This window comes from Maylandia zebra, linkage group LG7, assembly GCF_041146795.1.
Source record: "Maylandia zebra isolate NMK-2024a linkage group LG7, Mzebra_GT3a, whole genome shotgun sequence".
In the NCBI taxonomy this organism is placed as follows: domain Eukaryota; kingdom Metazoa; phylum Chordata; class Actinopteri; order Cichliformes; family Cichlidae; genus Maylandia; species Maylandia zebra.
Window position 1 is genome coordinate 35,959,296 of NC_135173.1, and position 20,465 is coordinate 35,979,760.

Genomic DNA, 20,465 nt, shown 5'->3' on the forward strand with positions numbered 1-20,465 from the left:
GTGGAGTATTTTAAACTACAAACAAATGTCAAGAAACTTTTGGTTTATCATTAAACACACAGGATATTAAAATGTATTAATACATAACTTAGGGTCGACTCTGCTTTTAGATGTATTACCAGCTGCTGTAAATCGCTCCTTGGTTGTTTCTTCATTTAAATGTTATCCTTGTTTCCCGGCTCAGACGTGGGATTTTAATCCTCTTTTGTCACAGTTAAAAACCTGATCTTATCTAGGTCTAAACACTGTTCCACCTGGGCTTCCTCTTTGATGTGTGACAGTCATTAGTGCAATGGGAGTTGACTAAAGATGACTTCAGTAAAGTGCTGAAAACTGAAGAACTAGAACGAGTTGCAAGAGAAATCTGAGCTGTCAGAGTCAGGATTATGTTACAGCGTGTGCACTGTATGTTTCTGTTTTTGGACTACCCCATTATATATTGTTACAGCCATTGGACCACACATAACATCTAACAACTGATCTGATATCAAATCATAATATTAGCAACTCTTACACATATATATGGCTTTTTAGGCCTTTACTTATTTGGGTGGCTGTAAGGGCTTACACAATGCATTTCATCTTCTTCCACTAGATAAGGAAGAAATATTTCAGACTTTGAAGCTTTTTAAGATGGCGAGCACAGTGGATACCGAGGGCCACAGAAGAAACTAGTTACACCATCCAAATCTGGACAAAATAAGGTTGTTTTTTTTCAACCTGGAAGCCTTTAATTTGAAATTCAAATAGATTTATGTCAACTTTAGGCCTAGGGCGCCTGGGCATGAGTACTGTACGTTGATGTGTTAGTACAACGGAAATAAACAGGATTTGTGTGCGTGCTTATTTCTTAAGAGAAGTGCGAGTACATTTATGAATGCATGCGCTGTTGTGTGGCTGTTCCTGTTGTGTTGTGTTTAGAAGCTTTTGCTACACTATTCCTACACAGTCCTCACCACTGTGTTATCTTTAACTCATCCCTCAACTGTGATCTCTCACTTTGTGCTTCCTTTTTTGTCACTTAAAAAAAAGAAACTGAAAGATGAAATTATAGTATGAGAAATAAAATGTACCGCATATGAAAAAGTAAATGATAATATTTGTGAATACGTCCCAGGCATAGAATTTGAACAAAGCCTGTTCGTAAAATGTGCTATTACTACTATGCCCTTCCTTATTTTCTGTCATATATACGGCTACATTGGTGGGCGCTCATATTAAACAAGGACAAAAGTACTTCCTGTAAGCCAAAAACTCTTTAAACCAGGTGTCTCAAACCTAAATGAGCTATGGACCACTGCTGGCACTGTCATCACATTAGAGGGCCACTTTAGTGTTCAGGTAGTATGAAAAAAACAAACAAGAAAACACCCACAAATATTTCCAAAAAGTAGAGTTGTGTTTGTTTTTTAAAATTTCAGATCTTATATAACAAGACAAAACTGCAAACTATCTGAAGCCTTTTGGTGAACTACCAAATAAACAAATTGGGACTCTCTTTCTGGCCAGACATGCTATAATTTTATTCCTTTTTAACAAAATAAAAATGCAAACATAAGTGTACACATTCGTTTTTGACTGCTAGTGAAAATTGTTTTCCTTACAAATAAGTCTCTCACTGAAGAAACACAGCCAATCCCTCAACGTGTTTGTGCTTTCTGCTCATATTGCTCGTAATGTTTTGCTTTTTGAAGAACTTATTTTAACATTGCACGCAGCAACAAACAAATCCTCCCTAACAAAAAAAGTAACTTCATGGGCCACTTCTTCACATCAAGTAGGGGTTACGTGGGCGTGAGCCGCAATAGCCCCCCAGGCTACAAGTTTGAGACCCCTGCTTTAAACACTCAGTTTTAGAGTGTTTTGTCTACTTTTGGCTCAGTATGGCCTCAATAACAGCAGAGCTTCATAATATTATAATCTCAGGCACACAAGAGAAGCCCCACCCACCTGTTGTTCAAACCTTTTGGTTGCAAAGGGTAATCAATTAGGTGAAAGTTGGCCTGAATTGGCTGAATCTGCACTAAAACCCAGTATAAGGCAAACTCGAATTATTTTGAGCTGTGAATCATGCAAAGCTACACAGATAGAGTCCGATAATGAGAAATAGTTGTAATTTATCATAAAATGGCCCTTTTAAATGAAATAATATATTCTATACTACAGCGCTAGGACGGTCACCTTTATCCCAGCAGACTGATTTTGACCCATAACGCGAATATCATAAAGCATAGATTTGCCTTATTTGTTATCATGCCAACGGGTAACCAGGGAGCAGTGTTGGGTAAGTTACTTTAAAATAGTAACTTAGTTACATTACTAGTTACGTCTCTCAAAAGTAACTCAGTTACTTCAAGTTACTCATTACTTTCAAAGTAACTAGTTACTAGGGAAAGTAACTTTGGTTTTACTCAGAATTCTCTTGTTAATGTGTTGCTTCCATAACTTTGCCAGTCTTCTAGCTTGCTTACTTGCCACAAGTGCACTGTGCCACCTACCAATAGAAAGGAAAAGATAATGTGCATATTTCCACGAGAGAAATCCCACGCCTGGACCGTCATTGACCGCTGCCATGATTCTAGCCTACGTCACAGCGTCATGTGCGCCTTTTACATCCAACACAAAAACTGCAGTCGTGGTGCTTTGATTGTACTCAGAACTCGGAAATTCTGCCTTCTGAATAGGAAGATGTAGGCAACACCAGACTGCAGATGAGCTGCATACATGGTTGGATTGGGACAGAAAATCAGCCCGGGCATTTTGACTAGAGACCGGCCCACCATTATAGGAAAAATCATAAAGCCTTTGAATGAAAATAAACACTGTTGTGATAGTGATGTACACTGTTTTGATGGTATATATGCATCAATCTATCAATCGTTTGTTGTAAGATTCAGATTATTATTTTTTAAAAGCTAGACATTTTAAATGAGAAGAAAGAAAAGTATTTCTTTGTGCCCCCCTCTCCCTGTTAATGCCCTACCTGCCCCCCTGGCCACACTTTGCTAGACCCGCCCCTGCACAGTTACCAGCTGTCAGCTACTTAGAAAAGGATCCTGGTGTTATTTGTCTCTCAGAAACAGTTCATAACTTCTCTTCAACTCATTCATGTCACCTAAAAGGTAAACCTGTTTCTCCATCACCTGTTCAGCTCTGATGATTCAGTAAGGACATCTCCTGGTTTCATCCTCATGTTTCCCTCTCACCAGATAACCAAACCGACATCATGACCAGCAGCTTTACAGCTGTGGCTCCAGCAAACATCAGCTGATACTAGAAATTAATATTAAATAAATTCTAACAACAGCTGATCAAGCTTAAACGTGCTGCTGTTGTTTAGCGCGACATCCGCTGGTTTCCTCTTTCGGCGCAAAGTGAGCGATAAACAAACAAGAGAGCCGATCAGCTGATCATTGATCAGTTTTCATGATTGAAGTAGAAACGTGAGAGGGAGGGGGGGAGGATGAAAGAAGAAGAGGCAGCTGTGCAGCAAAGACACAGAATAACTCCAGCTTTGTGCCTTTTTCATTGTAGCTGAATTACGGGACAAACTGTTCCTTTTCACCTCAATAAGAAACGTTTAATATTTTCTCTGAATACCAGACGGGACGGTTGGCAACTCTAATAACTTATGAACAAGATAAAATTCAACATCATTAACTTCATAGCACCACCCAGCTGTATAGAAACTCCATCATGCTAGCTAGCACGCAGTACGGAAAAAGTCAGAATAACGAAAATAAACTCCACCTAAACTTGGTTTATATCTGACCCAGAGAGACTGCAGGTCATAACTTCTTACCTGAAGTTCAGTTCACACTTGGACCGGCGGCCGCCTCGGGTCTCTTTTCCTTCTGCGTCCCTTTTCCTTCATCCACCTGCTGGCCTCCACCACTTGCTAATGTTACTTAATCTGTGGAAGCTCCGCGATAGCCACCACACGAAGTAACGAGTAACGAGCCTATCTAAATCCCAGTAACGAGTAACGCGTTCCTGATTTTGGCATAATAACTAGTTACCGTGCTCGTTACCACAATAATAACGTAGTTACTGTAACGTGTTACTTAATAACGCGTTAGTCCCAACACTGCCAGGGAGTGATAAATGACCTTTCTTCTTGTCTGCTACTCTCTCTCACTTTCTGTGTGTGTGTGTGTGTGTGTAGGTGTGTGTGTGTAGGTGTGTGCGTGTGTGTGTGAGTATGTTGCACACTTACATGAAGAAGATTTCCTCAGTCGTGAGTATATTCTGCCTTCAACATAAAAGCTATTGCACTCTTGAGGTTTTTGGGGCTGCTCTGTGGCTCCCAACAGTACTTAACTGAGAGACTTAAAAAACACACCCATTTGGGATGTTAAAAATATTAATTATTCTCAAATGTGGTTAAAAATAACTCTTTCTTATGAACAAAGCAAACGTGTGGGTTTCATTTCAAAGTTAAATGGGGCACATTGTAGTGTATCTGTCACAGAGGAAGATTTTTTGTATGGTTAGTGTTGAAAAAAAAGTCCCACATTGAACAACTGAATGGAAACATGTCAGATATCGAGATAATTGCCTTTCGCTCAGTAGTTACTTTCATTTTTACTTGAAGTTTGCACTGCTAGACTAATACCAACCTGCCAGTCTCCCCAAAATATTATATTGAAGACATATACACAAAGAGAAAAAAAGATGGCAACATATTCATAGGTGGATGGTAACATGCAACTGTCTACTTCATCTTGGTGCCTGTCCTGCACTCAGTGACAAATAAAGTCTAGCAAGGTATTTTTATGGGGTGGCTGTATTTCATAATGTAGAGCAGGTCATATACTAATTGAAATGTTGGTGGTGCAATCCCTGGCTGCTCTAATCTGTGTGCCATCGAATTCTTGGGCAAGATACTGAACGCCAAGTTGCTCTTTGGTACGTTGGTACAAAAGCGTGTATGTGTGTGAGTGAGGCACGTTGTATAAAATGCTACTATTATGAGAACCAGTCCAAAGTGGGAAATGTAAAGGAATATCTTTGTTCACATTCACATATATGTTTTTACAGTAATTCTTATTTTCATCTTCCTCTCTCTCTCACACTCACTCGTGCTCTCTCTTTAGCCTACAGCATGTGTTTCTTATGTGTGTGTTTCACTGGAGCACTTAGGTCTTTCGTTCTGTGTACAGCTTGTAATGAGGGCTGGCAGCTGTGGTTCACTAGCAAGGATGCGCGCACACACACACACACACACACACACACACACACACACACGAAAAAATTCACTAAGCTTTTCTAGAGTATATTCCTTGTAGATAAAAGCATACATTTATGTATTTCTGACTTTTAATGGGCTTATTTCTTGTCTTTGTTTGCATCTGCATACAGAATCTTGGCCACGGTGGGTTCAGACTTTGACCTGAGAACGCTACGAGCGGTGAGAGTGCTGAGACCCCTGAAGCTGGTGTCAGGAATCCCCAGTAAGTTTATATAGGTAGCGTTTTAGATCAGTAAAGCTGAACTTTCAAGATTAAAGTCTATTTTGTGAAAACAGTCAAAATGTGATGCCAACCATGGCAGTTTGTCTTGATACAACAACTGTAATCTCAACATTTAAACTTTTTTCCCAAAATAGATATTTCACTTTGACCTAGAAATTTCGATTTTAATCTCAAAATTATCAATAATATATATTTTTTTCTTAATGTGGGCCTAATACTCTGCTGTAGCCATTACATTTAGAAGTAGAGAGTGATAGCTGAAGTTAACGATAAATACAACTTGAAAAAACATAAAGGTTAGCCCAAGATGAATAGTTAAAATTGGTGACCAATGTGACACGATGGCGCCACAGTAGGCAGCCTGTTTCCTCAGCTCCCAGCTTTTTTCTTTCCTTTCTTTTTTTCTTGTGTTTTAAGCTTTTTTACCCGACACTCTTGGTCATCTTTTATTTGTTGTGCAACGGGACATGGACCCACAAATTTTCATGAGAGTAGTAGCATGTCTTCTACTCTTTTTGGGACTTTTTACCACCATTTCTGGAGAATCTGTAAGCCACCTCATTGTTTACAGTAGGGAACAGCTACTAGCACTGGGCAACAGGAAAGTACTCCCGGAGGAGCGACCCAAGATTCCAAGGAATTACGGCGTCGGAGGAGGGCAGGGCTGGAGTGAAGTACTGGGAAATAAGGAGACGGTACAAACCAAGCATTCCATCCATTCTCATGGGTAATGTAAGATCTTTACCCAACAAGATGGAAGAGCTAATTGCGCTAACCAGACTGCTGTGGGAGTACAAGCAGAGCAGCCTCCTCCTGTTCACTGAGACATGGCTCACGGACCACACGCCGGACTCTGTCATAACTCTGGATGGCTTTCAACTGGTTAGAGCGGACCAGAATGCAATGGAGAGTGGTAAGAGGAGAGGTGGGGCACTAGCAATGTACGTCAACGAGAGATGGTGGATGGTGTAACCCAGGACACATCACTGTGAAGGAACAGCGCTGTACTAAAGACATTGAACTATTGGCGGTTAGCGTCCGGCCATACCACCTGGCCAGGGAATTTTCACACGTTATTGTGCTGACTGTTTACATCCCACCCTCGGCCGACGCTACAGCAGCCTGTGAGTACATTCACTCCACCGTCTCTCAGCTACAGATGGCACATCTGCAGTCCCTCATTATTATCTCTGGGGACTTCAATCATGCCTCAATATCTGTCACATTGACTGCCATACAAGGGACAGCAAAACCCTGGATCTATTGTTTGCCAAAACAAAGCAGGCTTACAGCGCATCACCCCTCCCCCCGCTTGGCCACTCAGACCACAACCTGGTCATTCTCTACCCCACTTACACTCCTATGGTGAAAAGGAAACCCCCCACAAAGAAGGTGATAAAGGTGTGGTCTGAGGAATGCACTGAGGCCCTAAGAGACTGTTTTGAATGCACAGACTGGCAGGAACTCTGGAAGCCTCACGATGAGGGCATCGACGCCCTCACCCACTGCATCACGGACTACATTAATTTCTGTGTTGAGAACACTGTGCCTACCAAGAAGGTACAGTGTTTGCCATTGTCACCTGAGCTCTCCTCTCACCACAACCCTGCTTCACCCCTGTCCACACATCTACCCACAACAGAGCCAGCCCCACCCCCCACTCCAGCCCAGCCTCACATCTACTTCACAGCTGATTAGGTGAGTAGTCAGCTCAAGAGGATGAAGGCAAGGAAGGCAGCAGGTCCGGATGGAATCTGCTCCAGACTGCTCAGGGACTGTGCAGACCAGCTCTGTCTGTCATGAATCGCTGTGCGGCAGGCAGGAGTTGGACCCAAAGTGCAGGACTCACAGACTCAGGGAGGTGAACTCAAAACTCAGCTTTATTTGCTGGCAGGGAAAAAACATACAAACTAATCTAAACTGGGAACTTGGAAAACTCACAGAGAGACACACAGGGAGATCCACACAGCAAGAGGGACGACGCGACACTGACTCAGAGAAACACAGGGTTTAAATACACTGGGAAGTAACGAGGGGAATGAGACACAGAAGGAGGGCACAGCTGGGAGAAATCAGGACTGACGAGACAAGCAAAGCAGGACGCATTCACATGAGACACGGACCATCAAAGTAAAACAGGAAGTATCACACAGAGACGCGAACTTGACACAGTGGAGACAGCAACTAAGAAATACAGAGACATAAACCATAAGGCAGAGGTCTAAGAACCAAAATACACAGGGAAATACTCAGCTGGGAACACAAGAGACTAGACTAGAGAGAGTAACAAAAAACCAACCATGAGAACAATGCACAATGCAGAGTGACAGAAAACAAGAAACTCAAACATGCAAAGACACACAATTACACAGAACAGAGGGGACACAGAGAGACATGAAGGGCAAGGGATCAAAACTAGAAGCCATAGAATAAATCACACACAAGTACAATAATACAAAAATCACAAAGAACTAAAAACGCTGGGTCAGGAGACCCAGGACCGTGACAGTACCCCCCCCCTCAAGGGCTGGCTCCAGACAGCCCAAACACAGAAAAACAAAACCAAACAAACAACCCAGGGCGGGCGGCGGGGGCCCAGGACGGAGGGCTCGGAACAGAAAACAAAAGAAGAGCACGGCAAACACCGGAGCCCAAGAAAACAACCCAAACACAGAGCAGTTCAGGGGGCCGACCATGCGGAAGGCAACGGCGGAGACGTGGAACCAGTTCAGGGGGCCGACCGTGCGGAAGGCAACGGCGGCGATGCGGAACCAGTTCAGGGGGCCGACCGTGCGGAAGGCAACGGCGGCGATGCGGAAACAGTTCAGGAGGCCGGCCGTGCGGAAGGCAACGGCGGCGATGCGGAAACAGTTCAGGAGGCCGGCCGTGCGGAAGGCGGCGGCGGCGGCGAAGGAGACAACGGAGCAGTTCAGGGGGCCGACCGCGCGGAAGGCAGCGGCGGCCCCCCAGTCTCAGGCGTGCTGGCCATGGCCTGGTGGGCACAGGACCAGTCGAGGCCGGACCAGACGAGGACGCAGAAGCAGAGGCTGAGGCCGGACCAGACGAGGACGCAGAAGCAGAGGCTGAGGCCGGACCAGACGAGGACGCAGAAGCAGAGGCTGAGGCCGGACCAGACGAGGACGCAGAAGCAGAGGCTGAGGCCGGACCAGACGAGGACGCAGAAGCAGAGGCTGAGGCCGGACCAGACGAGGACGCTGAAGCAGAGGCTGAGGCCGGACCAGACGAGGACGCTGAAGCAGAAGCAGAGGCAGGACCAGGCGACGCTGAAGCACAGGCTGGCCCAGGCGACGCTGAAGCACAGGCTGGCCCAGGCGTAGCAGAAGCACAGGCTGGCCCAGGCGTAGCAGAAGCACAGGCTGGCCCAGGCGTAGCAGAAGCACAGGCTGGCCCAGGCGTAGCAGAAGCACAGGCTGGCCCAGGCGTAGCAGAAGCACAGGCAGAGGCTGGCCCAGGCGATGACGAGGCGGTCGCAGGTGGCGGCTGGACAGGCTCCTCGGGCCCTCCAGCTGATGCGGCGTGAGGCTGAACGGGCCCCTCGGACCCTCCAGCGGAGACAGGAGGCTGAACGGGCCCCTCGGACCCTCCAGCGGAGACAGGAGGCTGAACGGGCCCCTCGGACCCTCCAGCGGAGACAGGAGGCTGAACGGGCCCCTCGGACCCTCCAGCGGAGACAGGAGGCTGAACGGGCCCCTCGGACCCTCCAGCGGAGACAGGAGGCTGAACGGGCCCCTCGGACCCTCCAGCTGACGAGGCGTGAGGCTGGACGGGCCCCTCGGACCCTCCAGCGGAGACAGGAGGCTGAACGGGCCCCTCGGACCCTCCAGCGGAGACAGGAGGCTGAACGGGCCCCTCGGACCCTCCAGCGGAGACAGGAGGCTGAACGGGCCCCTCGGACCCTCCAGCGGAGACAGGAGGCTGAACGGGCCCCTCGGACCCTCCAGCGGAGACGAGGAGGTGCTGGCTGGGCTCACTGGAACCCCCAGCGGACGAGGTAGATGGCGGCACGGGAGCCGCGGAATGCTGGATGAGCTCATCCGAGCTTCCAGCAGGAGCCGATGTAGAGCCAGAGAGAATTGGGACCCCGGGCTCAACGTTAAGCTGGCTAGAAAACTGCACTGCTACGGGGAACTGGGCCAAAGGTTCAGGTGCGAGCTGAGCTGCTGGACACACGGGGACCTGAGCTGCTGGACACACGGGGACCTGAGCTGCTGGACACACGGGGACCTGAGCTGCTAACGGTGGAGAAGTAAATGACTGCACAGGGGACTGAACTGATGTCTGTAGTAACGGTGGTGGTGAGAGTGGAGTAGGTGGTGGAGTTAATGACTTCACAGGGGAATGAACTAGAGGTAGTGACGGTTGTGGTGCTGGTGGTTGAGTGGGTGACTGTGCTAAAGGAGGCTGCACTGGGGACACTGGAGACTGCACTGGGGAAAGCAGGGCTGCAGGAGGCTGCACTGGGGACACTGGAGACTGCACTGGGGACACTGGAGACTGCACTGGGGACACTGGAGACTGCACTGGGGAAAGCAGAGCTGCAGGAGACTGCGCTAGAGACTGCAGTGATGGTTGTAGTGGAGGTGTGACGGGTGGAGGAGTGGCTGAAGTGGCTGCGGGTCGGGCGGCTAGTGGCTCAGCTACAGAGCATATTAACGGCAGGGCTATGGGTTGAATGTCTGACTGAGTAGCAGCCTGAATGGCTGGGTATAGTGATGGTGGTGGTGGAAGGGAAACAGGTGGTAGTGTGGATGACGGAACTAAGGGCGACTGAGTGGCAGACCGAACTGATGACTGAAGCGATGGTAGAGGTGAAAATGGAGCGTGTGGTGGAGTTAATGGCTGTGCTAGCGGGGACACAGGAGACGCAGCTTGTAGCTGGGCAGCTAAGAGAGCTTCAGGAGGCTGGGCAGCTGATAAACTGTTCACATTACCATCCGTAGCACAAAACACAGCCCCTGAACGAATAGTCCCACGGTTCGACACAGAAAAAGAGTCCTTACTCACCACAGCCGGCGATGTACAAGTCTGAATGTCCGGCTGTGGGGTGGCGCGCTGGCGGCGTGATCGTCGTTTCTTTTTTGATGATGGCTCTGACGGGCCGAGCGGCTCCACATCCGGCCCTTCAGGCAGGTGGGTAGTAGCAGCTGGGGGATGAAGGTGGAGCTCGTTGTGGATTAAATCCTGTTCGAGTGGGTGGAGCGCACTGAGTAGCCAGGGAAGACCAGAGATTAAACGCTGTAGTTTGGTTTCCACAGCACGGCGAAATTCCTTCCCCTCATGTTCGAGCCACAGATGCAGGAGTCTTTCCACGGAGTAGATAATGTCCAGACGCAGTTCTTCTGGTGGGTTGAGTGCTGCTGGGTCCATATCTGGTCGCGTCGTACTGTCATGAATCGCTGTGCGGCAGGCAGGAGTTGGACCCAAAGTGCAGGACTCACAGACTCAGGGAGGTGAACTCAAAACTCAGCTTTATTTGCTGGCAGGGAAAAAACATACAAACTAATCTAAACTGGGAACTTGGAAAACTCACAGAGAGACACACAGGGAGATCCACACAGCAAGAGGGACGACGCGACACTGACTCAGAGAAACACAGGGTTTAAATACACTGGGAAGTAACGAGGGGAATGAGACACAGAAGGAGGGCACAGCTGGGAGAAATCAGGACTGACGAGACAAGCAAAGCAGGACGCATTCACATGAGACACGGACCATCAAAGTAAAACAGGAAGTATCACACAGAGACGCGAACTTGACACAGTGGAGACAGCAACTAAGAAATACAGAGACATAAACCATAAGGCAGAGGTCTAAGAACCAAAATACACAGGGAAATACTCAGCTGGGAACACAAGAGACTAGACTAGAGAGAGTAACAAAAAACCAACCATGAGAACAATGCACAATGCAGAGTGACAGAAAACAAGAAACTCAAACATGCAAAGACACACAATTACACAGAACAGAGGGGACACAGAGAGACATGAAGGGCAAGGGATCAAAACTAGAAGCCATAGAATAAATCACACACAAGTACAATAATACAAAAATCACAAAGAACTAAAAACGCTGGGTCAGGAGACCCAGGACCGTGACACTGTCAGGTGGCCCTGTACATCTTCAACCTGAGCCTGGAGAGGGTTCCTGAACTGTGGAAGACTTCCTGTGTGGTTCTGGTGCCAAAAATCGCACACCCCAAGAAGCCCAACCACTTCAGGCCTGTTGCGTTGACTTCTCATCTGATGAAGACAATGGAAAGGCTCATCCTGCACCACCTTCGGCCACTGGTGGACTCAGCGATGGACCCCCTGCAGATCGCCTACTGTTCTGGAATTGGGGTGGAAGACGCTGTCATCTACCTGTTACATCTATCCCTCACCTAGAGCAGGTGGGGAGCACTGTGAGGATCATGTTTTTTGACTTCTCCAGTGCTTTCAACACCATCCAACCTGCACTACGGAGAGGGAAGCTGGAGGGAGCCACAGTAAGAAAACAGCTGACTGCATGGACCATCGACTACCTTACCGACAGACCACAGAATGTGAGGCTCCATGACTGTGTGTCTGAGGTGGTAATCTACAGCACGGGGGCACCACAGGGCACGATTCTCTCACCTTTCCTGTTCAGCCTTTACACTTCAGACTGCATGCTACCGTTGTATATAGTGTATTATCTTACTTTTTTTCATTGGTTGTACTTATTTGTATTTTTGTATTTCCTTCTGATATCTGTACCTGAGCTGAGGTAATGCAAAAATTTCCCCGTCGTGGGATCAATAAAGTCTTATCTTATCTTATCTTATCTTATCTTAAATAAACACATGTTAAATTAAGTAGTAGCTAAATGTAGTGAACGAATGGGTAACATAAAGCAAGATAGCAGTTAATTAAAAGCAATGTGATAAATGTAATGCAACCAGTAAATGCAAATGCTAAAGCAGCCGAGATCCAATTCTTCTTGGAAAGTTGGCTTAGTTCCTGACCATTTTCTTCTTATGAATACTTAATTTTCCAAGCAAAAGCAATTGTATGATATACAGCATGTTGCTTTTATTCAAATTTATATTTAATTTATTTATACATTTTATCACAAATACTTATTTTACCGACTGCAAGTAGGTTATTTTGTCATTATTTGTCAGTTTTAACTGTGACTGTAACTTTGTTACACACGTCTGCGCCTCCCTAATTTGTAATAAAATTGAATTTATTATGTATGTGTTTTCATAGCAGACACAAGCATACGTATCTGTATGTGCTTTAGTTTTTTGATATTCATGAAGTTTTCACTTTGCCTTTTAAGTTTTAAAATTCCAAGAAATTGGCAAATCCCTGCCTATAATCATTCTCCTCCTCTCCTCTTGTCTCTTAGGCCTCCAGGTGGTGTTGAAGTCTATAATGAAAGCCATGGTTCCACTTCTTCAGATTGGCTTGCTGCTGTTCTTCGCCATTGTTATGTTTGCCATCATTGGGGTGGAGTTTTACATGGGCAAATTCCACACCACCTGCTTCAAGAACGGCACTGGTGAGAGTGACAGCTTGTCTGTGGCGCATTTGTAGGACAACACTGCCTGATCAGCTTAGCTGCTGGAGCATTTATTTTCTTTTGTCTGTGTCCATGTATTTGTTAAATACGAGAACATATAATGCATTATTAAAGTAGGCATGCATAAATGATTATGTTGTATATGTACTCCTGCCACATGAATAGCTGCACGTTCACAGCGCTTGGAGGCAGTATGATAAACATCAATGTAGCAAACAAACCCACAGCACAGTTTTTGTCAGCTATTTTTCAAATCCTGATATTGATAGATGGCATTTTCACTGTCTTCAAGTTATGATTGATAGCTTTTGTAGTAACCCAATAGAGATATTTTAGCATTGGGCCTCTCGATCGAATGGAAACTCAGATGGGGTTAATGAGGTTGTTACTGCTTTCACCTTTCTCCTGCATCAGAAGTTTATTCTAGTGAGAAAAGCTTTTGCATTACATTTTTAAAGGTTTTATCTCAACAGATTTAATAATAATAATGGAATTTACCAATAGAAGCTGCAGCATGTCAGAATAAGAGCATTTTACCTTTCAGGAGGCCTTTGAATGCCATTGATTTTTGTATGAAACTCAGATCTTGAAAAAACAAATGTGTGATCAATCACAATGGGCATGAGGTCAGTGCTTTGTTTTTGTTTTGTTTTTTGTTTTTCTGAAAGACCTGTATAGTAAAGCAGTTAACGTGGAGGTATATTTCATCTCCAAACTTCAAATAGCTTCATTACCTTTTAAAAGAAATGATAACGCTGGAAAATAATTAATTTTATCAGTTAATTGTTTCAGAGGATGTTCCCTAAGGAAAATGAATAGCTTTTATGGTGGTGCACTATCACACAGTTCCTGTTAATAGGTAGTAAAAGTTTCTCTCTTTTTTTTAAAGTAACTGTCCTTAAATTAACTGAACATTTGTAGAATTAAATTAAAGATAGACGTACAATTATATAAATATGGAGATTAAAGTTTCCACCAATAAATTACTTCAGTTTTACCACGTGTGAGGATTCAGAGCATAACCTATTACATTCATTCCTAGTTTTTATATTTTCATTCTAGTAGAGTGGCTTTCATCATACATATTGCTGCAGTGCCTTCTGAGACCAAACTGTCTAAGACCAAAGCGCAAACTCTGGAGCTGAAAAATGAAACCGATGCTGAAATACCAAAAACTGCAGTTCTTCTAATGGCCACTTGAGGCAGACTCCAAACAGGAGTCATGTTAAAATGCTGTTAGTACCTAGGCTGTCTACCTTTAGAACAGGAACAAAAACAGAAGCTCTATTAATATTTTTCCACTATAAAAGATAGTAAAAGATATATATATATATATATATATAAACACCCAGCACGCCCCTGCGGTCGGTTTATCCTTCAAGCTCGGGTCCTCTACCAGAGGCCTGGGAGCTTGAGGGTCCTGCGCAGTATCTTAGCTGTTCCCAGGACTGCGCTCTTCTGGACAGAGATCTCCGATGTTATTCCCGGGATCTGCTGGAGCCACTCGCCTAGCTTGGGAGTCACCGCACCTAGTGCTCCGATTACCACGGGGACCACCGTTACCTTCACCCTCCACATCCTCTCGAGCTCTTCTCTGAGCCCTTGGTATTTCTCCGCTACATCGATCACTACGGCCGTCTTCTTCTGTTTGTCTACCACCACTATGTCCGGTTGGTTAGCCACCACCATTTTGTCCGTCTGTATCTGGAAGTCCCACAGGATCTTAGCTCGGTCATTCTCCACCACCCTTGGGGGCATCTCCCATTTTGACCTCGGGACTTCCAGGTTATACTCGGCACAGATGTTCCTGTACACTATGCCGGCCACTTGGTTATGGCGTTCCATGTATGCCTTGCCTGCTAGCATCTTGCACCCTGCTGTTATGTGCTGGATTGTCTCTGGGGCATCTTTACACAGCCTGCACCTGGGGTCTTGCCTGGTGTGATAGACCCCAGCCTCTATGGATCTTGTACTCAGAGCTTGTTCTTGTGCTGCCATGATTAGTGCCTCTGTGCTGTCTTTCAGTCCAGCTTTGTCCAGCCACTGGTAGGATTTCTGGATATCAGCCACCTCCTCTATCTGCCGGTGGTACATACCGTGCAGGGGCCTGTCCTTCCATGATGGTTCCTCGTCTCCCTCCTCTTTCTTGGGTTTCTGCTGCCTGAGGTATTCACTGAGCACTCGGTCAGTTGGGGCCATCTTCCCTATATATATATATATATATATATATATATATATATATATATATATATATATATGTATATGTATATATGTATATATATGTATATGTATATATGTATATATATATGTATATATGTATATGTATATATGTATATGTATATGTATATATGTATATGTATATGTATATGTGTATATATGTATATGTATATGTATATATATGTATATATATATATGTATATATGTATATATATATATATATATATGTATATATGTATATATATATATATATATATGTATATATGTGTATATATATATATATATGTATATATATATATATATATATACACATATACATATATATATATATATATATGTATATGTGTATATATATATATATATATATATATGTATATATATATATATATATATATATATATGTATATATATATATATATATATTGTCCCCCTGGAAAGGCGGACAAGAGGTGCATGTTGAATATTATGTCCAAAGAAATTTGAAACACAGTGTGTAAAATGGTCGTTTACATTGTGAAACGCTTAAGTATGAGACACCATAACCTTATTTTATGGCCCTTAAAATGAAACTAAAAGGGAAGGAGAAAAAAATGTAACAGGCTCTCCTGTGTATGAGTTAGCAGAGCAGCAAAACAATTTCTGATAAATTTAAGCCAGGCTACTATTATGAGGTTGTTATTATACTACAGTGCTCTAGTAATTATAGAAAACAGTCAGGTTGACTGGCTGAAATTACCCATTGTGTAATGCAGTGATAAAGTATTATGAGAAGGGTTATTTGCACATTGCTAGTATCGGATAGAGTGTGAAGGCTATTGTGAAGGTTATTGTTTTGGTTATTTGTAAAATATGTGTGCGTCTGACTATATGCATAAGCATACATGTGTATGTGTGTGTTTTACCCCTGCTTGTAAGGGTGTGAGCAGTTGTGACAGCTTGCTAATGTACAGCACATGTGTTCTTGAGTTATTTTGGTCACACGGACACAGCGGGGTTTGAGCTGTGCAGCATTGGTAACTTTCTGGATGGTTATGTTTTCTTCTTCTCTTGTGTGTGTGTGTGTGTGTGTGTGTGTGTGTGTGTGTGTGTGTGTGTGTGCGTATTAACGAGTGAGTCATAATGCTAGTTAAAGTCACAAGGACCTAGTGTATTACATGTGTTAGACCTTGACCTCAACCTCTGCAGGGCAGAAAAGAGGTTAATCTCTTTAAACATGTGAGAGGTTGATTGCGCAGAGAATCGCTGAGCATTATGTGAGTGCGTGTGTAAAAGCAGCAGGATATATATTTTAGTTCTGCTGAGCCAAATCAGACAGTTCAGGGTGAAGAAGTGACAGCCAAAGAAAAGCTTACCACAAAACGGAAAAGTTATGACAAATCAGACTATAAATATGGTCACTTCATAGTCACTCCAAAAAACCCAACATGGTGCCAGTAAAACAATAATATTGAGGCTTCAGAGTGCACAGTCTAAAACCAGTGAGTGATTGTCACGGTAACTACATTCCAATATGGTTTCTGATCTAAAGGCAAAGTATCAAAAGACAGATTTAAACATATCAGGTCCCCATAAGGAGATTCATGTGCTAACGGCTGTCTAAATGACTCGAGTAAAGTTTGTAGCATGCATGCTTGTTGTTTTTGTCTGCTTCCACTTGTCTTTGCACTAGGATGATGTCGGAGTAAATGTGCAGTCATATTCGTTGTGTTCCCACTAGTGCTGTCAGCGTAAATCTCGTTGAAATGACGTTAATGCCGCAACACGGCAAATCTTCGTTAACGAGCTACGGCGGATCGCCCCGTGCATGGGGCTGGACGGCCAACACGTTAACGAGCTAACTGCGCTAACACACTAGCTCCCACCCATGTAATTGAGCATTGCGTGGCACATCCAACATACTGTTTTACTTTAGTCCATGACGCGCTTACCTTCAGGGTCATACGTCACATGAAAACCAAAATAATTCCAAACGCCAGATCTGAATTAGGGTGGGGGAGGTTCAATTTGCCATGTTGCAAGGAGAGCTTAACTTCTGTCTCGCTAGCTTGCCCTGCGCTCAGTGAATCTGCGTTCAACTACTCCGCCTAGGCTGCACTGTCGAACGCAGATTCACTGAGCGCTCCACACAGACAGCATCGTCAGAAGGAAAGTTGATAAAATAAATTAAAAATTTTGTATTGTTCGATACATATGCGTACCGAACCGAAAGCACTGTATCGAACGGTTCAATATCGATACGAGTATCGTTGCCCCCCTAATATATATATTAGGGGGGCAACGATACTCGTATATATACAGTGGGGCAAAAAAGTATTTAGTCAGCCACCGATTGTGCAAGTTCCCCCACTTAAAATGATGACAGAGGTCAGTAATTTGCACCAGAGGTACACTTCAACTGTGAGAGACAGAATGTGAAAACAAAATCCATGAATCCACATGGTAGGATTTGTAAAGAATTTATCCGTAAATCAGGGTGGAAAATAAGTATTTGGTCACCTCAAACAAGGAAAATCTCTGGCTCTCACAGACCTGTAACGTCTTCTGTAAGAAGCTTTTCTGTCCCCCACTCGTTACCTGTATGAATGGCACCTGTTTGAACTCATCATCTGTATAAAAGACACCTGTCCACAGCCTCAAACAGTCAGACTCCAAACTCCGCCATGGCCAAGACCAAAGAGCTTTCGAAGGACACCAGGAAAAGTATTGTAGACCTGCACCAGACTGGGAAGAGTGAATCTACAATAGGCAAGCAGCTTGGTGTGAAAAAATCAACTGTGGGAGCAATCATCAGAAAATGGAAGACATACAAGACCACTGATAATCTCCCTCGATCTGGGGCTCCACGCAAGATCTCATCCCGTGGGGTCAAAATGATCATGAGAACGGTGAGCAAAGATCCCAGAACCACACGGGGGGACCTGGTGAATGAGCTGCAGAGAGCTGGGACCAAAGTAACAAAGGTCACCATCAGTAACACACTACAACGGCAGGGAATCAAATCCCGCAGTGCCAGACGTGTTCCGCTGCTGAAGCCAGTGCATGTCCAGGCCCGTCTGAAGTTTGCCAGAGAGCACATGGATGATACAGCAGAGGATTGGGAGAATGTCATGTGGTCAGATGAAACCAAAGTAGAACTTTTTGGTATAAACTCAACTCGTCGTGTTTGGAGGAAGAAGAATACTGAGTTGCATCCCAAGAACACCATACCTACTGTGAAGCATGGGGGTGGAAACATCATGCTATGGGGCTGTTTTTCTGCCAAGGGGACAGGACGACTGATCCGTGTTAAGGACAGAATGAATGGGGCCATGTATCGTGAGATTTTGAGCCAAAACCTCCTTCCATCAGTGAGAACTTTGAAGATGAAACGAGGCTGGGTCTTCCAACATGACAATGATCCAAAACACACCGCCCGGGCAACAAAGGAGTGGCTCCGTAAGAAGCATTTGAAAGTCCTGGAGTGGCCTAGCCAGTCTCCAGACCTCAACCCCATAGAAAATCTGTGGCGGGAGTTGAAAGTCCGTGTTGCTCGGCGACAGCCCCAAAACATCACTGCTCTCGAGAAGATCTGCATGGAGGAATGGGCCAAAATACCAGCTACTGTGTGTGCAAACCTGGTAAAGACCTATAGTAAACGTTTGACCTCTGTTATTGCCAACAAAGGTTATGTTACAAAGTATTGAGTTGTATTTTTGTTATTAACCAAATACTTATTTTCCACCCTGATTTACGAATAAATTCTTTACAAATCCTACCATGTGGATTCATGGATTTTTTTTTTCACATTCTGTCTCTCACAGTTGAAGTGTACCTCTGGTGCAAATTACTGACCTCTGTCATCATTTTAGGTGGGGGAACTTGCACAATCGGTAGCTGACTAAATACTTTTTTGCCCCACTGTATATATATATACACTCAACAAAAATATAAACGCAACACCTTTGTTACTGCTCCCATTCCCCATGGGATGGACGTAGAGACCTAAAATTCATTCCAGATACACAATATAACCATCCCTCCCAAACAGTGGTCACAAATCAGTCCAAATGTGTGGTAGTGGGCACATCTGCTATATTGAGATAATCCATCCCACCTCACAGGTGTGCCACATCAGGATGCTGATCTGACATCATGAGTAGTGCACAGGTGTACCTCAGACTGCCCACAACAAAAGGCCACCCTGGAATGTGCAGTTTTGTCTCACAGCAAAATGCCACAGATGCCACAAGCAATGAGGGAGCGTGCAATTGGCATGCTGACAGCAGGAATGTCAACCAGATCTGTCGCCCGTGCATTGAATGTTCATTTCTCAACCATAAGCCGTCTCCACAGGCGTTTCAGAGAATATGGCAGCACATCCAACCGGCCTCACAACCGCAGACCTCGTGTAACCACACCAGCCCAGGACCTCCACATCCAGCAGGTTCACCTCCAAGATCGTCTGAGACCAGCCACCCAGACAGCTGCTGGAACAATTGGTTTGCACAACCAAACAATTTCTGCCCAAACTGTCAGAAACCATCTCAGGGACGCTCAACTGCATGCCCGTCGTCCTCATCGGGGTCTTGACCTGACTCCAGCTCGTCGCCGTAACAGACTTGTGTGGGCAAATGCTCACATTCGATGGCGTCTGGCACGTTGGAGAGGTGTGCGCTTCACGGATGAATCATGGTTCACATTGTTCAGGGCAGATGGCAGCTGAGAATGTCCCAGTTCTTGCATGGCCAGCATACTCACCGGACATGTCACCCATTGAGCATGTTCGGGATGTGCTTGACCGGCGTATACGACAGCGTGTACCAGTTCCCACGAATATCCAACAACCTCGCACAGCCATTGAAGTGGAGTGGACCAACATTCCACAGGCCACAATTGACAATCTGATAGACTCCATGCGACGATGTGTTGCACTGCATGAGGCAAATGGTGGTCACACCAGATACTGACCAGTTCTGGGTCCCCAGACCCCCAATAGCGCAAAAAAAACTGCACATTCCAGGGTGGCCTTTTGTTGTGGGCAGTCTGAGGTACACCTGTGCACTACTCATGATGTCAGATCAGCATCCTGATGTGGCACACCTGTGAGGTGGGATGGATTATCTCAATATAGCAGATGTGTCCACTACCACACATTTGGACTGATTTGTGACCACTGTTTGGGAGGGATGGTTATATTGTGTATCTGGAATGAATTTTAGGTCTCTACGT

At 45.0% G+C, this 20,465-nt stretch overlaps 1 protein-coding gene across 7 annotated transcripts in view; it reads left to right on the forward strand.

Annotated features, from left to right (window-relative positions):
- The window catches only part of cacna1bb (calcium channel, voltage-dependent, N type, alpha 1B subunit, b), a 256,626-nt gene that overhangs the window by 67,726 nt on the left and 168,435 nt on the right, over nt 1-20,465 (forward strand). For all 7 annotated transcript variants that reach the window (XM_076886301.1, XM_076886302.1, XM_076886306.1 and 4 more), the window contains exons 3-4: nt 5,362-5,453; nt 12,867-13,019. In XM_076886301.1, the coding sequence (XP_076742416.1) occupies nt 5,362-5,453; nt 12,867-13,019 (245 nt within the window). The remainder of the gene's footprint in view (nt 1-5,361; nt 5,454-12,866; nt 13,020-20,465) is intronic.